General features: G+C 40.0%; 1 protein-coding gene across 4 annotated transcripts; it reads left to right on the plus strand.

Annotated features, from left to right (window-relative positions):
* Positions 1 to 12597: 12597 nt before the first annotated feature.
* Positions 12598 to 20836, plus strand: LOC148096519 (C-type lectin domain family 12 member B-like). 4 transcript variants are annotated; one of them, XM_087834998.1, is made up of 8 exons: positions 12598 to 12847; positions 13713 to 13823; positions 14434 to 14481; positions 18980 to 19048; positions 19129 to 19241; positions 19494 to 19628; positions 19883 to 19989; positions 20719 to 20836. In XM_087834998.1, exons 1-8 carry the CDS (start codon positions 12691 to 12693, stop codon positions 20834 to 20836), a joined length of 858 nt encoding a protein of 285 aa, XP_087691124.1. In that variant the 5' UTR covers positions 12598 to 12690. The 4 variants fall into 4 exon arrangements, with proteins under 4 accessions (XP_087691124.1, XP_087691125.1, XP_087691126.1 ...); XM_087834999.1 differs by having other exon boundaries at positions 19129 to 19233; positions 19489 to 19628; XM_087835000.1 differs by lacking the exon at positions 14434 to 14481.
* The last annotated feature ends 2392 nt before the right edge of the window (positions 20837 to 23228 follow it).

The raw sequence follows: 23228 nt of genomic DNA on the forward strand, positions 1-23228 counted from the left end.
AAACAAGTTTTAAATGTCATATTTTTGTGCATTGATTCTATACCAGGTCAGATGTGACCCATATCTGTTCAGGTGAATTTTAGCTCCAAGTCTGTGTGGTCTGTTATTCCTGTGTGAATCTTTATGGGATAGCGTTTGAGGGAAACATTAACATTGTTACTAACTGCCTATGTTCAGATTTGCCCAGTTTCCTGCAGATAGTCATTGGTTATTTTTAATTAACCACAAGAAACCTCTGGTGTAACAGTAGAGCAGGAGTGAATGGAATAAAGTGCTGTGAAAGTGTAGTTAAAAGCACTCTGAATTGTCTCTAAGGCTAGATAATCACTACACAAATCAGAGTATATTAGATGTTTGGCTGTCTCTTGGTACTTGTGCTTTGTATCTGCAAGTACAAATACCCACAGTCCCCGATTGTTTCAATCAGGGGTACCAGAAGCCCCAAACAAGACTGAGTAGCAAAACAAGCTGTTTGACACTGGCAGACAAGATTTGGCAGATTTTTCACAACCCACTGTGCTGCTCAACCTTACAAATGTGGCACCATTCAAGGGGAAGTGACCCAGCTTTTCAACTGTGTAAGATTTATTGCCTGGAAGAATTGCTACAGCAAAGAAATAATCCTCCAGTCACAAATATGAAATAACATTTTGAACTGTGGGTCAGCATTTGGTGGATACACTTGAATACATACAAACCTTTGAAGACATAAAATATGAACAGTGTATAAAGGTTAAAACAGCAAATTATTATTACTTTGTCATTACATCATCAGTAATGACTACACGACTACTGTTTTGCTGCTCTCACATGATAATGAGGAAGCTGAAAATGTGGCTTCTGCACATTTACTTCAATTAAGTTTGATTTATATAGAGCCAAATTACAACAACAGTCACCTCAATGCACATCCTCAAGGTTTAAGCTTTTAGGGGGAAACTAACTCTAATGAGACACAACAGGGGGTTACATTACAAAGGAACTTCAACACAGACCTGCCCGACAAATCCTAAAACCACAGCTGGAGATGGCAGATATCTCGGTTATGGCTCTCTGCTTTTTAATAAATGGATGTCTCATATATCACATGATTCTTCTTCTGCACAAAATGATCCCTATGAGTGTGGTCTACACCAGTGAGAGACATTATTAGATGCTGAAATGTTGATACAAATCTATAAAGAACATAAAAAACAGTTAAATGCAAGAATGTTGCAAATAAGGTGGGAGATTAATGCTTCTGAAAGATGTGTATCTGCCCACAGCGCAATAAAGCAGACGTGGTAAGTGCAGCCTGGCGCCAGATCAAAGTTAATATTACTGGTTGAACAGGTGTTCTGAGATCTTTACACCATTGACCTACAAAATAAAAGCATTTGCTGTGAGGTAAGGCTGTAAGGCCAAATCCACAGTGCTCCCAGTGGACAGCAGTGCCTCACACAAAATAAAACCTTCAGATTTTTAATGTCAATCAATCAAGCTAACAGAGCTACGTAAACAGCGCGAACATGAGAGACCCGACTGCAGACGTCAATAATGCAGCGTAATTGATTAATGTCCCGATCCTCGCTAAAGTTATAAACTGCCTCCGGAACCCAGTTAAGGTACAAAAAAATCTATTCAACAATAATAGTGACACAGTTCAGTCTTTTATCGCTCCACCGAGCCTGTCTGTTGCTGTGGGGGTAGTAACAACACAAAGTAACTGTATTCTGAATACCACCTTGTTAAACTGTAACTGTAACGGAATACAGTTTTATTTTAAATACGTAATGGCGGTACATATACATTTCTCCCCACCACTGTTGAGTCACGTCTCCATGTTTGTTAACCTTCCGTCTGTGTCAGGCTTGTCTTCCTGTGGCTCGTTATCCCTCATTAGCTTCATCACCTGCCTTGTATTCACTGTCTCTGTCTCCTGCTGTCTTCTGTCACTGCTAGGTGTTCTTTGCGCTGTGTTTTCTGGAGTCATGTCCTCCCTGGTTTTCACATTTTTTGCATTCCTAGCTCCAGCTTTCCGTTTTTTATATTTTTGTGATTTTGGAACATCACCTGCAACAAAGCAGTTTTTGAGTTCTTGTTTTGCCTCTTGAGTCCTGGTTCCTCGCAGCGCTTCATGATACTCAGTCTGTCACGGGGAAAATATAAACGGACCCAAGATGCAGACTGCTCAAGTTGTGAGCGAGCTTTATTAACAAAAGGGTGAAACAAACAGGGACGAGGAGGAAGAAATCCAAAACCTTAGAATAAACTAAACTGGGAAAAGCTACGCAAAAACAAACCTGAAACCTTGAGTTGAGAAACAGAGATGCAGGGAGAATACACGAGAACATAGAGGGGAACAACACAGACGAACCAGCAACGAGGACGAGTAACACACTATAAATACACACGGCAAGAATCAGGGGATGGGAAACAGGAGGGGAACACACCTGGAAGACATCCCAGCTGACGAGGCAGGGGAAACGTAAACAGAACACACTGACATAAGACACAGACTTTCACAATAAAACAGGAACTTACACATGCCAAGACACAGACTAAGAAACACGGACTTAACACAGGAATACATGGGCAGAACCAAATAAACACTAAACAGAGGAAGAACAGAACCAAAATCACAATAATAGAGAACACAAAACGCTGGGTCAAAAGGACCCAGGATCATGACACAGTCCTTGTATCACACTGTATCACACAGACACATACATCTGTGTTCAGTAACATCTAAACAAAATCCTAGAATTTCACCCAAACTAAACCCGAGACTTGTCTGTTAGTACAATTAGATGCACATGAGTCATATTGGGCATTATTAACATTCTTTAAAAAGGTCCAAAAAGCGCACACGTGGTCCAGAGGTCCAACTCAGTGATTCAGATTAGCTGAGGTGAAGCCTAGCAGACAGCTAGCAGCTATGGCCATGCTTTCAATAATGCACCTTTTTTGCATTGTAGTGTTAAACATGGTTATTTATGTGGAAAGAGAAGACATTTTACCTTATATATCTTTCAGTGTAATGTAAAGTCATGTGAAAGTTTCAGCTCCTAAAACAAAATAATTTTACAGTCCTTTTTATTACCTGCAGTTTATTTTCTTTCTTTGTGCACACGTGTGCTTCCTCATTTTGCAGGTTTGTGTTCGTGGCTGTGCTAATGTGTTCCTGACTGGGACAAAGGGACTAATAACACTGATTCGACTCATTACCTTTCACGGAGGGATCTCTGATTGTATTACCCTGTGAATGCATCAGCTCGTTAATGTGCACGCAGCTGTTAATTGTGCTCGGGCACTTTGATGGACAGCTGTGTGTTATCAGAGTTTTAAAGAGAGCCTCGTCGCTGCCGTGCTAATGGACCAGCTGGGAGTGAACCCATCACGTTAATGCACGAGCAACAAAGACCAGATACACAAAGTACACGAGAGCACCACAACAAACACACATCCACCGCGGCAGGAAAGAACAACCTGACCTTGGTCAGAAAATAAAATCTTGACCACGTAGCACTGTGGGATTATTAAAGTATTCATATTTCTCTCCTCATGAAAACACAATCTTTGTTTTCTTTCAGTCTGTCAGTTTTAGATTTTTGTCTTCACAGTGAACTCTTCCACCTCACACTGGTATTATGAGCAGAGGTCCTAAACAGAGGCCACAAGTCACAAAATCCAAATATTGAATCACATTTTAATCAAGTCAATGAAGCAAATGAACCAGGTGAGCAGCATCAGGTTCAGACCTCCCTCTCACCACCCACTGTATCCAGCTAGTCTGAGTGTATAACAGTTTTCAGACCGGCAGAGTTATGACCTGACCAATGAGCCCTCCAACTAAGCAATCTCCTTCATCAATTGTTCAGATTGCATATAATAGCCAACAGGTTGGTGAGGCAGCTGACTTTCAGGAGGGGTATAAAGTTTGAGGCTTGACTTGACCTTTGGCCTTCTGTTGGTCAAGTTGGCAGAGAGCTAGCAGGGGAAAACTCCCTTTGACTTCTGGTCGGGTACAAGTCTCTGTAAATGCCTTTAATAAATCTATGGCCTTTCACTTTCGTTTCATACAGCACCAAGTCATAACGAGAGTCACCTCAAAGGGCTTGATAATGTAAAGACAACAGTTCTACAGAGAAAACCCCACCAATCAGACGACCCCCTGTGAGCAGATGCTTGGTGAAAGTGAGGAGAAAAAATGTGTTATTTAAATACTTGTAGCTATTAACAGGAAGAAACCACCAGCAGAGCAAGGCTTAGGCAGGAGCTGTCATGTTTCGGCTGTGTACAGGCAGGAGAAGGACCCAAACGCAAAACTCACAACAACGAAATGAAACTTAAAAAGCTGCGTTATTGCAGAATGGCATGGAAAACTAAACTGGGACATGGGTAAACTGAAAGGCACGGAAACACAGCCATGAGGGAGACTACGACACTGACAAAGAGAAACACAGGGCTTAAATACACAGAGGGATAACGAGGGAATGAAACACAGAAGGAGAGCACAGCTGGGAGTAATCAGGCCGGACGAGACAAGGGAAGCAAAACTAGAAACGCTCACATGAGACGTGGACCTTCAAAGTAAAACAGGAAACACACTGACTGAACTCTAAACATGCAAACTTAACAGCAACTGAGAAGACAGAACATAGGGACCAGAAACATGGTACAAAAAGGTCACAGTAGACACAACATTGAACACAGGGAAGCCATATTACAAAGCCAAAGAACTAAACCTATGATAACCATAACTGAAATCTAGGGAAACAAGAAACAGTACAACGAAGGACTCAAAACATAATCCATAATATAAAAACACAAGATCTCTTCAAAATAAAATAGGAAACATAATGAGACGCAGACATGACAACCCATGAAGAGCAGGGGAGACTTAACAGGGGTTGGAAGACACAAGGAGAATCTAATAACAAAGAACTAGAAAAACACATGAGCTTAATCATATAAACATCCAAATAAACTAAACTCAAAACACTGGTCATAAGACCCAGGATCGTGACAGGAGCAGCCACCAGAGAGACCGACTGGAGGTGAGGGGCAGGGAGACTGGGCAAAGATGCGCTGTGGACAGGGGTGCTTCCAGAATGTTTCCATAGGGGTGGCCATATGGGCTGTCAAATATGTAATAATGTGTATGTGTTAGTCCCCATAGGGAAATTGCTCCTCTGCATTTAACCCATTCACCCAGTGAAGCAGTGGGCAGCCACCAATGCAGCGCCCGGGGAGCAGTGTGTAGGGACGGTACCTCAGGGTAACCGTTCAGTGGAGTCGAACCCCCAACCTTCCGATCACGGGGCCACCACTCTACCTACTGAGCTATCTCTGCCCCACAAGCAAATATAGGTTACTTGTAAATGTGGCAAAAAGGAGAGAGAGAAGAATCTATGCCCAGTTATTTCCTATTAAAGTTGATTTTATTGAAAATGGGTACACATGAAAACAAATAAGATTTTTAAATCCAATAAAGAAGAAGTTAATGTTTCAACTCATTGTGGGGTGTTTTCCCATCATGTGCGCACGTTCATTAGAATTATTACCGACATAGGACGGTCTTGCTGGGGGGTAAATTTTGGGGCTTTGCCAAGCCTACTAGTTGATGGTTGGGCCAGCTGAATGTCTGCAGGTGTGACTCACTCCTCTGAGTTTCCAAGAAGCAACTCGGGAGTAATTTTGCCTTCAGCTTCTTATCTGAAGAGGTTTGTTCTCCCTTTGTTATCATAAAAACATTAGTTCTGTGCACAAGTCTTCCTGCCGTATCTTCATGTGGAACCAATGCAGCATGATTAAACGCCTCGCACAACTTTCATCAGCATTGTGTAATGACTGTCACCTCTGCACCTCCTCGTTCTAATGGAAAAATGATCTTCAAAGGGAAAATTGTCACGGCTGTGCAGGTCACCGGAAATCTGCTGGTGGCTAACAGGAGTCACCACCTCGTCCTCGTGCAGCTGAATAAAGAAAATGTCCAATATATATATTTCTTTTTCTTTTCCTGTTTCAAACATCAAAGAAGTGAAACTAACTGGAAGCTTCGGAGCCACAAGCGACTGAATTAGAGCTGATGCGGGAGCAGTCGTCCCAGGTCAGCCTCCGTCCTAATTAGTTCATTACCTTTTGGAGCAGAGAGCTGACGGTTCAGAGGAGGACAGAGTTTATCTTTCATGTCATTTGGCAGAGATCGAGGGTGAAAATTGCTCTTTTGTTCCCTTTAATGCTCCTTTATGTAACGAGCCGAGTGAGATTTACAGGAACAGGACTCAGTGCTGCTGTGTTTGGACAAGAACAGCTGAAGAAGAGTCTGATTAGGGAAACTTCAAATGTTTTTATCAAAGCAAGAAACTTATAAGAAACCTAAGCTGATGTACCATAAAGGCTCTTGTTTTAAAGCCATGTCTCAGTGACTGTGCACAATACTGATATAACAACTGGAGGGAATACAGACCTGATGCTCATTTCTTCTTCTTCTTCTGCTCTCACGGTTGATTTCTTTTACTCAATATGCAAAATGAGAATTAAAGTCAAACTGCCAGTTTTTAAAAAAAGTCTGCTAATTACCAAACAAACCTGTGCAGCCTGTTAGGCTCGCCCACACGGCTGAAAAGCTCCATGGTGGTGCCAATAAATAAAATCCAATCAGCCTTTTAAAACCTGCGCCTGCGGCTCTGAGTGCAGCTGCTGTAAGTAATGTTTCACTGTTGAGAATGATTGATGGCCCGGTTAAGCAGAAGGATTTCTTAAATCTATAATGGAGTTGATATTGCGTCCATAATGAGCTTTCACTGCTTTAAAAAATGACATCATCACAGTGGACGGGAGGAGGAGGAGGAGCGTGCCTTCTTCATCGCTGCCGTCCGACCTCCCCCGGTCGCCTTGTTTCAGCTGCTCAGCCTGTTCTGATCTTTTCATTTAACCTTTATTAGCTGCAGCTCCGTGAAAGCACACACACACACACACACACACACACACACACACACACACACACACACACACACACACACACACACACACACACACACACACACACACACATTTAACAGGCGGCGTTTTTACTGGAAACCAGTTGAACTGTATTTAGCCAGTTTGACGAGCTGAGGATCAGACAGCTGAGGTTTGATGGGGACTCCAGAGGACGACGGCGAACGAGGCTCATTCAGCTTTGGACGAGGTTGACTTTTTCTTCACAGAAGTCTTTTAATTGCACCTGGTTTGGCTCATAACCCAGAAACTATTTGCCAAAGCGGTTCAGTCACCTGACTCGGAGACCTCACGTCTTACATGGGAAGTGTTTTGGAACACCTCGGTATCCCCTCAGAGGAGCTGGAGGAGGGGGCTTTGGAGCAGGAGATCCCAAACCAAGACAGGCAGCAGAAAATGGGCATCGTATTTAAACTAGAGCTGATATCAAACACAAAATCCTAAAACATTTTAACAGAGAAGCCTGTGGGAGAACTCTCTAACAGCAGTGATGTACCAACAGATATTTTCAGCTTTGACAACTTAATTATCACCTTCATTTTTATTTTTAGGTATTTAGCATAAACATGAGGAAAAATTACAGAGAAGTAGTGAAAATACTGTTAGAGGAGTAGTACTATGCCAACACACACACACACACACACACACACACACACACACACACACACACAGTCCATTTGCAGCCTGGATGAACTGCAGTCTTCTCAGTGGTCCTCCAAACAGTTTAACTGCTTCTGTTTCTCCGACTCTGAGGTTCCCATCGATGAAGCAGATGCTATGGAATCAGAGCCTTTATTCTAAAATAACAAACCCCACCATGTGTGAGTCTGTATTCTGGTTTATGCCCCACAACATGCTCCTGTGTGTGTGTCTGTGTTCTTGCCATGTGTCAGTCTGCCACCTCTATCTGTGGATGTCCCCCAGCCACCTTCAGCCACCTTGATGTGCTCACATTTACCTTGCAGCTACATCCTCAGCCACTGAAAGAATCGCCTCACCTGACAGACTGAGTGGTGTGTTCAGCCTCAGCTTTTAGCACCACAGGTCCAGTCCCGACTGTTGAGGAGCCTCAAACAACACACGAGATCACAGCTAGAAGCAGTCGACAAGATGCTCATGATGTGTGTATTTATCTTGAATGCTTGTCTCATTACCAGGCTGTATGGTTATAAACTACAAGCTGATGCCATGTATGCTGAGAGTGAAGTTAAAAGACATTCAGTTGGCATCTAATTGCCAAAAACTGCAGTTCCTTCAATGGCCACATGTAGCTGTCTCTACCAATGAGTCTGCCCCCATGTTAATGTCTCCAGCATCACAGCAGACATTAACAGCCTGCTACTAAACACTGTTTTGGTCTGTAGGGGTGCTGTTAGGGTCGTGACCTCTTTGACCGACAGGTGGATGGTGACGCAGACAGCGGTAGCTGCTAGCTGCCTGCTAGGCTTCACCTCAGCTAATTGTGTGTGCTGTTGGAGCCGTAAAGCTGTCTGCAAACAGACTATCCAAGAAGTCTCTGCTGCAAATTTGGTGAAACTCTTGTATAGAATCCAGTATTTACCGTATATTAGCGGACATCAGCTACGAATAAACAGACAGGGGGAACACACTGGACGAGAGAGCAAAGATTAGAGCAGATACGAGGACACATGTGACGCTGTAACCACAGTCATTTTACATCAGCACTCCAAAAACACTACACTCTCAGTGTGGACAGAACTGGACAGTGTCTGTCTCTCTGTACTCAAACAGCGGTGTGTTTGAGTACTTGTTTTCTTCTGCAAATACTGCTACTCCATACTTAAATCCACCAGTAAATAAAAAAGTGACAACAAGGTCAAACTGATGAGTGTAATCCCCGACAGGAGATCAGCCCTAAGAGCTCTGAGCGCCACAATACCAGAGTGCATCTAGTCCAACGACAAAATACACCCTGCTGCTGTGAACTACGTCCTATAACTAAAGGAAAAACATATTTCTGTCACATAGAGAAGTGATTTCTCTGAACATCTCAAGGCTCCAAAGATTTTCTCCTCGTCTCACCTTCCCTGTTTTCTGACCCATCGGCGCTTCCAGCCTGCTGTGACCTCACGGTGTCATTTCCTGTTCAGCCAGCAGCGGGTGAGAGCGAGCAACCCTCTGAGGAGAAAACAGTCTCGTCTGCTTCACAGTGTCTTTGAACGCTTCACTGCTGCCGGTGTTTGTTTCTTGCGTGTTGGTCTGTGTCACTCCCGGTGCGGCACCGCGGTAACTCATTAGAAAAAACCTTGACAGACACTCACATCTTTGCTCTTTGGTGCTTGCCACCTCTCCTCCATCCGTCCTCTGCTCCTGCTGGTGACAGCAAACATTAAAAGCAGCCAGTTTGATGATTTTCAGCCTTCCTTTTAAGTCGACAGAAGCACAAGCTGAAGACCCCAAAAGAAAACAGGCCTGAAGCTGTTGGCATGGCCACCGATGGGCAGAGCAAATGGAGGAGGCGGCAGGAAAGACCGTGTGAGAAACCTCTTTTAAAAGCTGCAGGGCTAGCTCCTTTTTTTCCTAACAAAGGGAAGGAGAAAGAAGGAATAGGAGATAAGGAAAATGGCTGTGCTGCGGAGGATAGAGACAGGTTTATCAAAAAACATAAAAGATGGTAAAAAAAAGTTGGCTGAGTGGGAAGCAGGAACGACCTTTTCTGCTCTTCTAGGTGGAAACAAGCGGCAGCTTTCAAAGCTTGTAGGGTAAATAAGTAATGTGTAAATAATAAATGTATCTGCTGTGTGTTAACTGCGCACTCCTCCCCTCCTTTGTAACGATAGCAAGAAATTACACATGAATGTGAAACACCTTTGGCTAAAATGAAGAACTCCTGCAGTTTTTCAATAGAGTTCAAACATGTGACGTCATTTCTGGGGCAAAACCGCAAAGGATTGGTACAAGTGGCTAGCACGCGGGCTAATTCAAGACAACAGTCACACAGACAGACAGGAAGGTTACTTTACACTACACTAAAGATTACAGATTACATGCCCCAAAATGTATTTTGTAATGTATTCTGAATACTTTGGATTACTTAATATATTACCATGCTTTTTACAACTACATGAATGTGATTTATTACTATTACTGAAGGTTACTCGCCATACCAACTAGATGTTTAAATCTTAATATAAATGAGTAACAGTAGGTGGACATTAGGTAAGGCTGCACTTTTTGCAGCAATCTCGTGTAGAAAACTATTCGTATATAAAACAGGTCCGCAGCTCTGAACCGTAGTAAAGGGACCTCTGGCTAATACGTTGGGTTCATGTCGGGCTCGTAGCTGAAAACTAGCTTTACTTTGTTGTCTGGGTCAACTTTGCTAGCAGAGACAGAGAGAGGCGTTGAAAGGCTGCTCCAACAGAACTTATTGTTTCAGAGGAAAACACGAACACGGTGTACAGTCGAGTCTTAATAGCTTACTTACAGCTGGGCTCGTCAGGCTCTCTTCTTGGCTGCAGTGGTTATTATTATATTTACATGCTTCCAGCTCCCGTTTCTGCTCGATGACAGCTCGTACTTTTCCTTTTTCTCCCTCCCTCGCTCACAGACACATAACGGGTACAGTAGTCCATTCTCCCTGCAGCACGGACTACACTGCCCATGAGGCTACATTGTTTAGGGCGATGCCTGGAACACTCTGCTATTGCCTTCATATTAAATCATTTTTGTATAATAATTTTTAGAGGCTCTTATTGCGTGTTTTGTTTGGGTTTCCACCGGCGTGGAATTACCAAAAATAGAGAGACCATAGCCTAACATATGAAACAGGAAAATACCGCCATGTAATCCATTTATTTCAACAAACTAACTGTATTCTCAATATCACCTATTGAACGGTAACTGTAACGGATACATTTACTCATATTTTGTATTTTAAATACGTAACGCTGGTGCATGTATTACCCATCAAACGCAGGGGGCGGGGTTAACGCTGCCCATGCAGCTTCTCTAACATTTGATTGTTGCCGTGCAAAGTAAGTCAAAACAGGTCGATCCTAGATAATCGATTGCTTGTGTAGACTTGGGGCAGCCAGGTATCCCAGAATGCATTTCAAATCACAGGCAGCAATGGTGGTGGTGTAGTTTTAAAATACCCCGTTTTTCTGTCACCAACTACACTTTTAACAGTGTTTTAGCCGCGAATGTCCTAGAAACAGGAGTGATACACCTGCTGCTGTCAGACCTGCAGGTTTCTGAAAATGTTTTTCTTATCTGATATGAAACTCACAAATACATTGTGCAACATTTAATGTGCCACGCATCCTCGTGACCTCATTTTACATCATCAGATGTTACAGCCGAGATAAAGTGGAGAGAGAGAGAGAGAGAGAGAGAGAGAGAGAGAGACAGCGAGTCTTGAGATGTGAGAGATTTGTCATGTTTCATGTGTTTGGAGTGTGTAGATAGCAGTGTTGCGCAAGTTCCTATGAAAAAGTAATTAATTATAGTAATAGTTACTACTTCAAAAAAGTAACTGAGTTAGTAACTGAGTTACTAGATTCTAAAAGTAATTAATTACTTGAAAAGTAACTTTTGTGTTACTTTAAAAAAATGTTTAATCTCTGGGGTCCAACTACTTTTGATGTTTCCTCCACATTTCACCTTTAAAAACTATTTACTTGCCTTGTTTGGTCTCATTGTTTTCAGCACAACGTCACGTGTCTGAATTTACAGTCATGTTTTCACTTTGACAAACTGTGTTAACACAATTGATCAAAATCAGACAAAAAACTGTAACAACCACAAACATGTTTAATGATCATATTTCATAACTTTAAATGCAAATATAAACTGTCAATTTTAAAATCATATGCACAAGTTATGCAAACAACAAAGTTATTTGCATCCATTTAATTTTACCTTGATTTTTTAAATAACCATTTCAAACTATTTACAGAACAATCAGCTGTTCTTCAACAAGATGCTACAAATTATTTGTGCCACTGCAAATATTTCTGTCCACTATAAAGGAAACATCACAGCCTGATACCGTTCAGATGCACTTTTATCATGTTGTCCTATAAATTTGTTCCATCATGTGACTCGGCTGTCATATAAACACTTCTGTGTTCTTATTTAGTCACAGATCAGATCATCACATCTGTCAGGACAGAAAAACTAGCAGCAGTAAAAAGTACTGCAGAGTCTCAGGTTCGTGTTCAGCCCAGGCTCTGTGCTGCAGCTCAGCCCCTCTCTCTCCCCCCACTTTCTTTACTGTTTCAATGGTCTCTGTCCAAAAAACAACAACAAAGAAATATCTGTGAAAAAGTAGAGTTCATAAACTCAAACCATGAATGAATAAATAAATAAAATAAAATGCAAACATTTTATTTTGAAGGAAATTTAGTTTAATTTGTTGAACAAACCTTCAATAAACCCAGAAAGTTGATTCTGTTTATCTGGACTTTGTGTTATCAGTTTTAATTCTAACTATGAAAAAAATGTGGTTCAGCTTTTCCTGTCATAACGTCTGTAGTTCCTGTTCAAAGCAGCTCACAGAGAGACAGAGGAAACGAAGCGACAGCAGCATCAGAATACAGAGGACCAACATTTACTTATGATTTACTGCAGAATCAGAATCAGCTTCACATAGAAAAGCTCCAGTTAACAGAGAAACACAGCGACTGAGTGACAGCTCTGCTGTACAGGAAACTGATACTGCTGAAAACTGAGCATCTTAAAATGTCTTCCATCATCGATGAGGATCCAGAGTTGAGCATGAGTGTGAAATACAGCAAAGGAGAGGACAGAGGAGAGAGACTGGAGGGACTGGTCCTCCTCCATGAGAATGTGGACTCCAGCACAGACCATCAGGTCCCTGTTTCAACACAGGACGGAGGTAAGTATCAAATACTGAGGGATCAGGAATCAGGAGAGACTGTTTCCATCTTCTCAATAAAATATCAAACTAATACAGATCCATCAAAGCTTTTGGGTCCAGAGACTCAGTTTATTCATAGTGTGGAGGAAAGTTCAAGCTTTGGTGAAGGTGTGCAGTCTCTGCTCTTATTATGGTTTATATGTTTCTATATTTTTAATGTTTTCTGTTTATTTAGAGAATAAATGATAAAAATTGTCTAGTTTAAAGTATCAGTGTGTTATTTTAGTAAGTGTAGAAACTCTTCAGTCTCCACAAGCTGACAGAAAAGTGTTGGAGGAGTTATCTCACAGATCAGTGGTGAAGGCAGAAATAGAAGAAACAAGGAAGTGTTGGTCGACACTGTGGAGCGAGTATAACCACGGAAACTGCTCAAAGCACACTTTTCACAGCTAGTTTTAGCTGACAGGAAATCAGACCAATGAATAACAACTCTGTTTTCATTTCAGCAAATCATGGAGATATTGTTTTAATGACATAATATTCATATTATAATAACCAACATTGTCTTCATGATCTGGTCTTTGTGTGAAACACGGCTGATACACATTCGTCTGTTTCTGAGTCACATCAAAGCGTTTCTCTGTCAGAGTCTCTGTTCTCACATATGTAAAAGTCACCTGAAGACAAACATGTGACAAAGTCTCCTGTAAATATCAAAACTGCTAGAATGAACTTGTTCAGCTCATCATCAGGTCGGCTGCAGGTGGAAAGTCTTTCTGACGATAAACCAATAAAATACGCTTGAAAAATGGGAAACAAATTATGATTAAAACATGTTTAATAATTAAATTAACAAATGATTTTCTCCATTTTGCCTTCGTAGAAATAAAAGCCCAGGAGAAGCTTCCAGCTGTGAAAAGAAGCCGTTTCAGAGCTGTTGAAGTGAAGCTGGTGGTTCTGTATCTGCTGATTCTGGCTGGAATCACAACACGCTGTGAGGAGTTTTATTATCATGCTCATGATACACTCCCATGTTAAAATGAGCACCTTTGCTGCCTTAAAAACATGTTTCCATTCAGGACCAAATGAGTTTTGGTCTCTAAGGATAGTTTCCTCTTCATAAAAACTGCACGGTGGCATTTTAAATGGAATTCTCTGATCAATAATATGAGCTGCTGTGTGGTACAGCCTGACCAACACGTTGGTTTTGCTGACTGAGCTTCTAGTATTTCATGAGTCTGTTACTTAGCACTGATTAGCAGGTGTGTGTCTGTGTGCATGATTCCTGGCTCATATCTTGTGTGTGTTGTGGAGGTGGAGTGAATGTTCTTGTTGTTCCTTCAAACTCTTCACTCAACACGGTGATTCTGTGATTATCTCAACAAAGCAGACAGGCAGCAGCATCTGCTGCAGACTGATGCAGGTGCAGTCACACTATGTTAGACAGTGGCCGTCTGTCATTGTGCGACTAGTTAGTTCACTTGGTGTATTAAGCAGGTAGCTAACAAGCTAACGTTAGCTCCATTCATCTCATAGGAAAATGAAAAACTTTATTTAAATCATTTTAAATTTTAAATCTTTGGTTTTGTTGCATTTCTAACCAGATATTTTGGTGAGTTTGGAAAAAGAGCAGCTGAAGGACGAGATGGAAGGTAAGAAACTATTAAAAACTGTCAGAGTTGGAGACGGATTTGAAAGGTAACTGATTTTACATTTTGAATCAGCTTCTTGTGTTAAGATAAAAAAAGAAACAAACCAAATTACAGCAGCTGACCTCCCAAACTAACATAAACAGGAGAAACTGTTCACAGTCAAAGGCAGCTCAGCCCTACAAACTCCTTCGAAGTGAAACAGGAAACACACAGTGAGAGCTGCACTTCCACAGGAAGTACCTGATCACATGGAAACACCTGTGATATGAGGAAGTGTTGATTCCCAGTGTTGTCTGTTCTTTCAAAGCATATAGATAACATCTCTGACTACAGGTGTAGAAATGCTGTTTGATTCTTCACCTTCTTCCTCCACACTGAAGCACAATTATTCTGAATCTTGTCAGTGGTTTTTGTTCACAGTTGATTTTGATTGATTGATATGTTTATTGATTAGCATTCAAATATCTCAGTGAAGACAGAACAAAGATTTACCACAAAGCAAGAAAGCATGAGACAAGGCTAATCAAAAGGTATTGGCTGAAGCATTTGCTTATTACGCCAACCCTTTTAACAAAAGATCTTTTAGCATGCAGCTCCTGTACACAGGGCTCGAAGCAAATAATAAAATTCAATTCAATTCAATTTCATTTATATAGCGCCAAATCACAACAAATGTCGCCTCAAGGCGCTTCATAGATACAGAGAGAAAAGCCCAACAATCATATGACCCCCTATGAGCAAGCACTTTGGCGACAGTGGGAAGGAAAAACTCCCTTTTAACAGGAAGAAACCTCCGGCAGAACCCGGCTCAGGGAGGGGCGGGGCCATCTGCTGTGATTGGTTGGTGAGAGAAGGCAAACAAAGCAAAAACAAAACAAACAAACAAACAAACAAGAAAAAACACCACCACCTTAGTAAGTAACTACATCAAAGCAAAAGAATCAAGAGGTTTTCTGTTTTTTGTTTTTGTTTTTTTTTTTGCTCTTTTCATTCTTGATATATATATTTTTCTAATACTCTATTTTTAAACATATTTTTAAACTAGGAAAATGAACTACACCTTTTTAAATCACTGTCATAACTATTCCACAGGTTAACTCCTCTAACAGAAACACATCTCTGCTTTATATTTGTCCTTATCTTGTTTTTTTTAAAGAAATCTGTTCCCCTTAAGTCATATTGACTCTCTCTGACTTTGAACAGCTTCTGAGTACTGGGGCAAAGCAAGTTATTTTGTGCTTTATACATTATCTGTGCCATTTTATATTCAACTAAATCATAAAATTTCAGGGTATTCAGATTAATAAACAAAATGTTAGTTGGTTCTATATAGTTTGATTGGTTTATAATTCTTATAGCTCTTTTTTGCAACTTGAAAATAGGAAGAGTGTTCGTTTTATATGCATTACCCCATATCTCCAGACAGTAAGTCATATATGGAAGCAACAGAGTACAATAGAGTGTGTATAATGATTTTTTGTTCAGGACATGCTTTGTTTTATAGAGAATAGCAATGGTTTTTGACATTTTTGTTTTCACATGGTTTATATGAGACTTCCAACTCAGCTTATCATCAATTATCACTCCAAGAAATTTATTTTCGTACACTCTTTCAATTTCAATTCCATTAACCCTGATTTTAGATACATTTTTCATTTGTCTAGTGCCAAAAATAATCAATTTTGTTTTCTTTATATTTAATGATAACTTATTTACATCAAACCAGTTTTTTAATATATTTAACTCCTTTTCCGCTGTAGTCAGAAGCTGTTCTAGGTTTTTACCTGAGCAATACAGAGTGGTATCATCAGCAAACAATACACATTTTAACAGTTTGGAAATGCTACATATGTCATTTATGTATAATATAAATAATTTAGGGCCCAGCACAGAGCCCTGAGGAACACCACAAGTTACCTTCAACTGCTTAGATTTTACATTATTGAATTCGACATATTGATATCTGTCATCCAGGTAACTTTTCATCCACTTGTATGCTAACCCTCTTATGCCATATCTCTCTAGTTTATTCATTAATATAGATCAATCGTATCAAACGCCTTTTTTAAGTCTATAAAAACACCAACAGTATATTCCTTATTATCTATAGCATTAGATATCCCTTCTACAAGTTCCATCACTGCCATCGAAGTGGACCTTTTCACTCTAAAGCCATATTGGTTATCACTTAGGAGATTATGCTTCTCAATATATTTATCAAGTCTATTAACAAATAACTTTTCTAAAATTTTTGAGAACTGTGGGAGCAGTGATATTGGCCTATAATTGGTAAACTGACTTCTCTCTCCGTTTTTATGGATTGGAATAACTTTTGCTATTTTCATTTGTGAGGGAAATACACCAGTTTGAAAGGACAGATTACAAATGTATGCAAAAGGTTGCACTATATATTCTATAATACTTTTAACTAATATCATGTCAATACCAAAACAGTCAGTGGACTTTTTATTTTTAAATGTCTTCACAATGTTAATTATTTCTCTATGAGTTACAGCACCAATAAACATGGAGGACACATTCTGAGTAATATGTTTATTTAGGTCGTTATTATTTCTTGACTCTGGAATTTCTTTTGCTAAATTAAAGCCAACATTTACAAAGAAATCATTAAATTCATTTGCAATGTCTTTAGTTTTATCAAGCACAATATCTTTATCTTTTTTAAAATAATCTGGATAATTCTTATTTTTTGAGCCCTTTTTGATTATACTATTTAATATCCTCCTTTTTGTTCACAGTTGATACGTATTTAGCTCATAAGATAAGATAACTCTTTATTGTCATTGCACAGTCATACATAGTACAATAGTACAATGAAATTGGGAAACTGTCCTACGTCGGCACTACATATAACACAACACGACACGATATGACACATCACAACGCAACACAAACAACACAACACAGTATAATAACTTAGTAATAAAAAAAGAAGAATAAGTGTATTTTTATTGCACACTGTTATTATTGCACATTAATTATTATTGCACCTTGTTATAAATATAAATATTATTATTGTTATTGTTGTTTTAAACATTGTTACCTCCCCCCTAAAAAAGTCCAGGGAGGTAGCCAATCAGGTCAGCTATTTGCATTGATCAGGACTGTTGTCCTGTTGTAACAGCTGTCCTTGAGTCTATTTGTCCGGGACCTCAGCAGCCTGGACCTCCTGCCGGACGGCAGCAGCTTAAACACCCGGTGTCCTGGGTGTGTACCGTCCCGTAGGATGCTGCGGGCCCTCTTGAGACAGCGAGTGCTGTACAGGTCCTTCAGGGAGGGAAGAGGATGTCCAATGATTTTTTGGGCCATATTGATGACCCTCTGGAGTGCCTTTCTGTGTGCTGTGTGCATCAGATTTCCTGTAGTTCTAACACCTCCACCCACAGGACATGTTAAAGAACAATGGCTGCAAGTTTCTGACTCTTATTGATATTTGACAAAGCAGAGGAAGAAGATTATTTCTGTTCAATGTTTCACTCATTTTATTTTATTTTATTTTGATTTCACTGAAATATTTCAGATGCTTTGAACAAGAGTGAATTCAACAAAATGAAGACCAGCCACACTGAGCTCCAGGATGAACTTCAAGGTAAGCAAACACCAAGTTCTTATATCACAGATATATTTGCAGAACATTTTAACTTAATTTTTATCTGTTTTTCTCTAAAGACACAAAAACCAGCCTGACTCAGTTACAGAGCAGTTATGATGAACTGAGTAAAAACCACAGTCAGCTACAGGATGAAGTGAAGAAGCTGAAGGAGAAGATAGAAGGTAATAAAGTTTGAATAACTAATAGAAAACAACAACACAGAGAAAACTCCCAGCAGCTGCTGATGTTTGGATTTTAAGGTGGTTTGATTCTAGGTTTTAAATCAGTTGATGATCTTCAGCTGACCTTTAGGTCCTGGTGGAGCTGTGACAGACTTAATGCTGAATCAGGAGAAACATCACGCATCTGTGATGTGAGAATAGAGACGCCTGCAAAAGGACGTCTGAAAACAGGAAAAACTGTAACAGGAGTTCCTGGAAGCTGCAGGAAGAAACATTTATTAATTATAAATAAGCAGAAAGAGGAAGTGTTGAAGCCTCAGAGCAGCTTTGACTGAATGTAAAAAGACATTTTCAGTGAGAACAGGCACATGTCACATGAGTCAGAATCTATTCTTTCAAAGCATATAGATAACATCTCTGACTACAGGTGTAGAAATGCTGTTTGATTCTTCACCTTCTTCCTCCACACTGAAGCACAATTATTCTGAATCTTGTCAGTGGTTTTTGTTCACAGTTGATACGTATTTAGCTCATCAGATTTCCTGTAGTTCTAACACCTCCACCCACAGGACATGTTAAAGAACAATGGCTGCAAGTTTCTGACTCTTATTGATATTTGACAAAGCAGAGGAAGAAGATTATTTCTGTTCAATGTTTCACTCATTTTATTTTATTTTATTTTGATTTCACTGAAATATTTCAGATGCTTTGAACAAGAGTGAATTCAACAAAATGAAGAACAGCCACACTGAGCTCCAGGATGAACTTCAAGGTAAGCAAACACCAAGTTCTTATATCACAGATATATTTGTAGAACATTTTAACTTAATTTGAATCTGTTTTTCTCTAAAGACACAAAAACCAGCCTGACTCAGTTACAGAGCAGTTATGATGAACTGAGTAAAAACCACAGTCAGCTACAGGAAGAAGTGAAGAAGCTGAAGGAGAAGATAGAAGGTAATAAAGTTTGAATAACTAATAGAAAACATCAGTGTTACACAGTGATAACCTGATTGTGTCTTTGTTTTGAATCCTAAATGTTTGATGCTGTGTAACAGTTTCTCTGTATAAATGTAAGTTTCAGTTAATTATGAATAAGAGAGAAAACCTGAGTTTAAATGAAGTATTTACAGGGAAAATGACAGGGACCAAAGATTAATGTGATACAACATGACACAAAGTCTGACTTTAAAACATGTGTTTGACTTTAAGGGAAGTGTGATGAAGGATGGAGGAGATTTGGATGCAGCTGTTACTTTATATCCAGTGAGAGGAAAACTTGGTCTGACAGCAGGAGAGACTGTCAGGATAAAGGAGCTGATCTGGTGATGATAAACAGCAAAGAGGAACAGGTGGGTGTGTTTGTTCATGTCTGTGTGATCTTTGATGGAGCTGACAGTCATCTGTTACTTGTGTTTTTGACCTGCTGTCAGTCTGTGACCTGCTTCCTGTTTCCACTCTGATGGATTTCTCTCTGATTTCTGCACAATGGAAGAAAAGTTTCATCACATTTATTCTTCCTTCAGACATATTCACAAGATGATGTCACCACAACAGAAGTGCTGAATTATGACTGGAGACAATATTTGTGTCTCTTCTCAAACAGGAATTTGTCAATGAATTTGGAGTATACTCCTGGATTGGTCTGAGATTCAAAGAGACATCAGGAGAATATAAATGGGAATGGGTGGACGGATCACCGCTGACAGAAAGGTGAGACATTAGTTTGTTTCTATTCCAGAGTTATTATTTAGAAGTGAAACATTGATGTTTTGGAAGATAGATCAGCAATACATGAGTTGAGCTATTTTCCAACAGCCCCACAAACTGAATGTAAAGAAAAGCAGAAATCCTCCTTTGAATGAACAGCTGTGCTTGAACTCTCTTCATCTGCAGTCTGTGATGACGTTCAGTTACAACAAGTCAGTTTGAAGAAATCAGGATTGAAACATGTTCAAAGCAGCGACCGACACATTTCACTTTGTTCAATTTGTCTTCATGTTTTTTGTGCTGTAATGTTTCTTTTCTCACAGAACAAAAACTGTTTCAGAGAATTCCTGTCTCTTCTTCTTTGGTGTTTGTAAAACTTCAGAACATATGAAGGAAGAAGTTTCAGTAAATATGACCTGATAGACACACATTTCAAAGTGATGTCTGTAAACAGCTGACAAAACAGTTTCAAACAGCAGAAAGTCAGCTCTGACTTCTTTTTATTCTCCATTTTTACAGCAGGAAGATTTCATATTCATCAAAGCTTGAAAGCTGTTTTAGTGTGCATGATGATTCTCAGAGAAAAGTCTAAAGGAGGGAAAGTGGGCGAGAAACCTGGGAAAGAAATACAGGAAATATTGGAAATATTCCAAAAGAGACTCATATTTATATGAATGTGACAATAGTTATGAGTTTAGTCCAGTTTCATATCAGATTTGATCTCTCTGACAGGTTCTGGGCAGAAGGATATGAGAATCCTTATTCTGGTTACTATGGAGCCTGCTGTGTCTATGATGGGAGATGGATGCGGTACAGTTCTGGATCAATGACCTTCATCTGTGAGAAATGAGTTTGGTGCTTTGATGTAAATGTTTGAATAATCCAACCAAAGACACCTCACTATGAAATGTCCTGCATGAGCCTCAGACTCAGCTTACAGTCTTTACTTGTTCATTCTGCATCATATATTGATTACATATATTGTCCCTCTGTGCTCTGTGCTGTACAGTAAGGTTGGAAGTCATCCACACAAAACCTTGAAGTACTTCATTACTCTGTAGTTCCAGCAAATTGTTCTAATAAAAGTCAAAGTGCAGCTTGTCTTTACTTTGGTTTACTTGGTTTATTCATCAGTCTGTTGGTCCTAAAACTTCAGTAAACGTCTTCTTCAGTTTCTCTCAAACAGCTGAAAGTAGCTGCTTCTTATTTTTAGCTACAAATCAGGAACCAAGAGACTGAAACCAGCACAAATTCAGTTTCTCAAACTTACAACGTGTGAATAAGTGAAGATGAATCCGTTTAAAACAGCTTTCCTTCTTCTTCTTCACTTACATCAAAACACAACTTTACCTTCCTGCTTAGTTTGCAGCGAGCTGCCTGCTTAACACACTGAAGGTCAAAGTTCATTTCAGCATGACAGAAAGGAAAAGTCCAGAAACAACAACCCTCACAGTGGACACGGTTAAAGTCTGTTGATTTAAAAAAAATTTAGGGGGCCTAGAACTGAGCCCTGTGGGACACCCCACAAGAGAATAGCAGAGGACGACACATGGTCATAGAGACAGACACAAAAAGTTCACAGAGTCAAGTTCTTCTCTTTCCAGGCTCTATTTTTCACCAGAGCTACAGTATCCAGAGTCGTACGTAGTGAAGAGTCTCAGTTATTAACAAGATAATCGACCTCTGTTGGAGTAGCGTTCAGATAGCTGCTCTGCTCTATGAGCATTGACGATGATAACAGTGGGTGGATTATATTCTTAAACTTAATTACAGCACTTTCACAAAGACATCTACTGTGATAAAGTCTGCTCTCCACTAGGGATGGGTACCGGTAATAAACGGTAGTAACCAGACCGAAAAGCAGCGCACATTTCGGTGCTTTTTTTCCCTGAGATGTCACACACTTTGAATTCTAGCCAATCATTTTATGTTTCCAAGGATAGTAGGCGGGCCCAGGTACGTACGTTCTTTTAGAGCAGAGCTACAGATTAAAAATGCCCAAGGCGAAGCGGTCAAAAGTCTGGCTGTGCTTCACAGCAAAAGATGCAAACTCAGCAGCTGCAACAAGTGCTTTAAGGTGATACTGTGATACTGTCAAAGGAGGTAACACCTCAAATCTTGTTTTTGGAGGAAAACACGAACACGGTGTACAGTCGAGTCTTAATAGCTTACTTACAACTGGGCTCGTCAGGCTCTCTTCTTGGCTGCAGTGGTTATTATTATATTTACATGCTTCCAGCTCCCGTTTCTGCTCCGTGACAGCTCGTACTTTTCCTTTTTCTCCCTCCCTCGCTCACAGACACATAACGGGTATGGCAGTCCATTCTCCCTGCAGCACAGACTACACTGCCCATGATGCTACATTCTTTAGAGCTATACCTGTAGCATTCTGCCTGTTGCCTTCATATTAAATCATTTTTAGTGAATAATTTTTAAAAATATTTCTTCACGTCATTATGCGGGTCGCCAGTAGAGGTGACATTACAGCCTCTTAATGTGTGTTTTGTTTGGGTTTCCACCGGCGTGGAAACTAAAAATAGAAAAAGAATAAGCTAACATATGAAACAGGAAAATATCGCCATTCATGTGAACAATGTAACTGTATTCTGAATACCACCTTTTTAAACAGTAACTGTAACCGAATGCAGTTACTCATATTTTGTATTTTAAAATACGTAGCGGCGGTACATGTACTCCGTTACTCCTCAACACTGCACACAGAGATAAACAGAGACACAAAGAATGGCAACAAGCTGTTGTATTATTAACCATCATATCTGGTTGCATGACAGGACGCCGATGGATAAGGACATCGGTTTTCATTGGATTCCTTTGTGGAAGAAAAATTATTCAAGTCAAGTTTCCGAAGTCATGAAGAGGCGATGGAGGGCTTGGATTGCGGATATTCGAAGAGCAAATATGACGTTTCAGAACACTCCAGCTCACATGTTAGTCTGCTCCAAGCATTCCCACAAAGGTAAGTTTGTATGTGTTGTAGTTAGTAAGTAATTTATCATAACATAATTGTTGATGTAAGTTACAAATGAGTCTTATATTGATTTGAATTGAATTCGTTGTGCTATGCTGCTTTGTGTACTGTGGTTTTGCGGGCTAATATTTGTTGTGTTTTGTAGGCAAACCAGCCTACACAATGCTGGAATGATGAAAGCCACATTGGATTTAATACCCCATTACTTTAGGATCAGGTTCTCATTATTTTAATATCCTATGATACTGGGCCA

The sequence above is a fragment of the Neolamprologus brichardi genome, chromosome 22 (assembly GCF_056152115.1).
Source record: "Neolamprologus brichardi isolate AB-2024 chromosome 22, ASM5615211v1, whole genome shotgun sequence".
In the NCBI taxonomy this organism is placed as follows: domain Eukaryota; kingdom Metazoa; phylum Chordata; class Actinopteri; order Cichliformes; family Cichlidae; genus Neolamprologus; species Neolamprologus brichardi.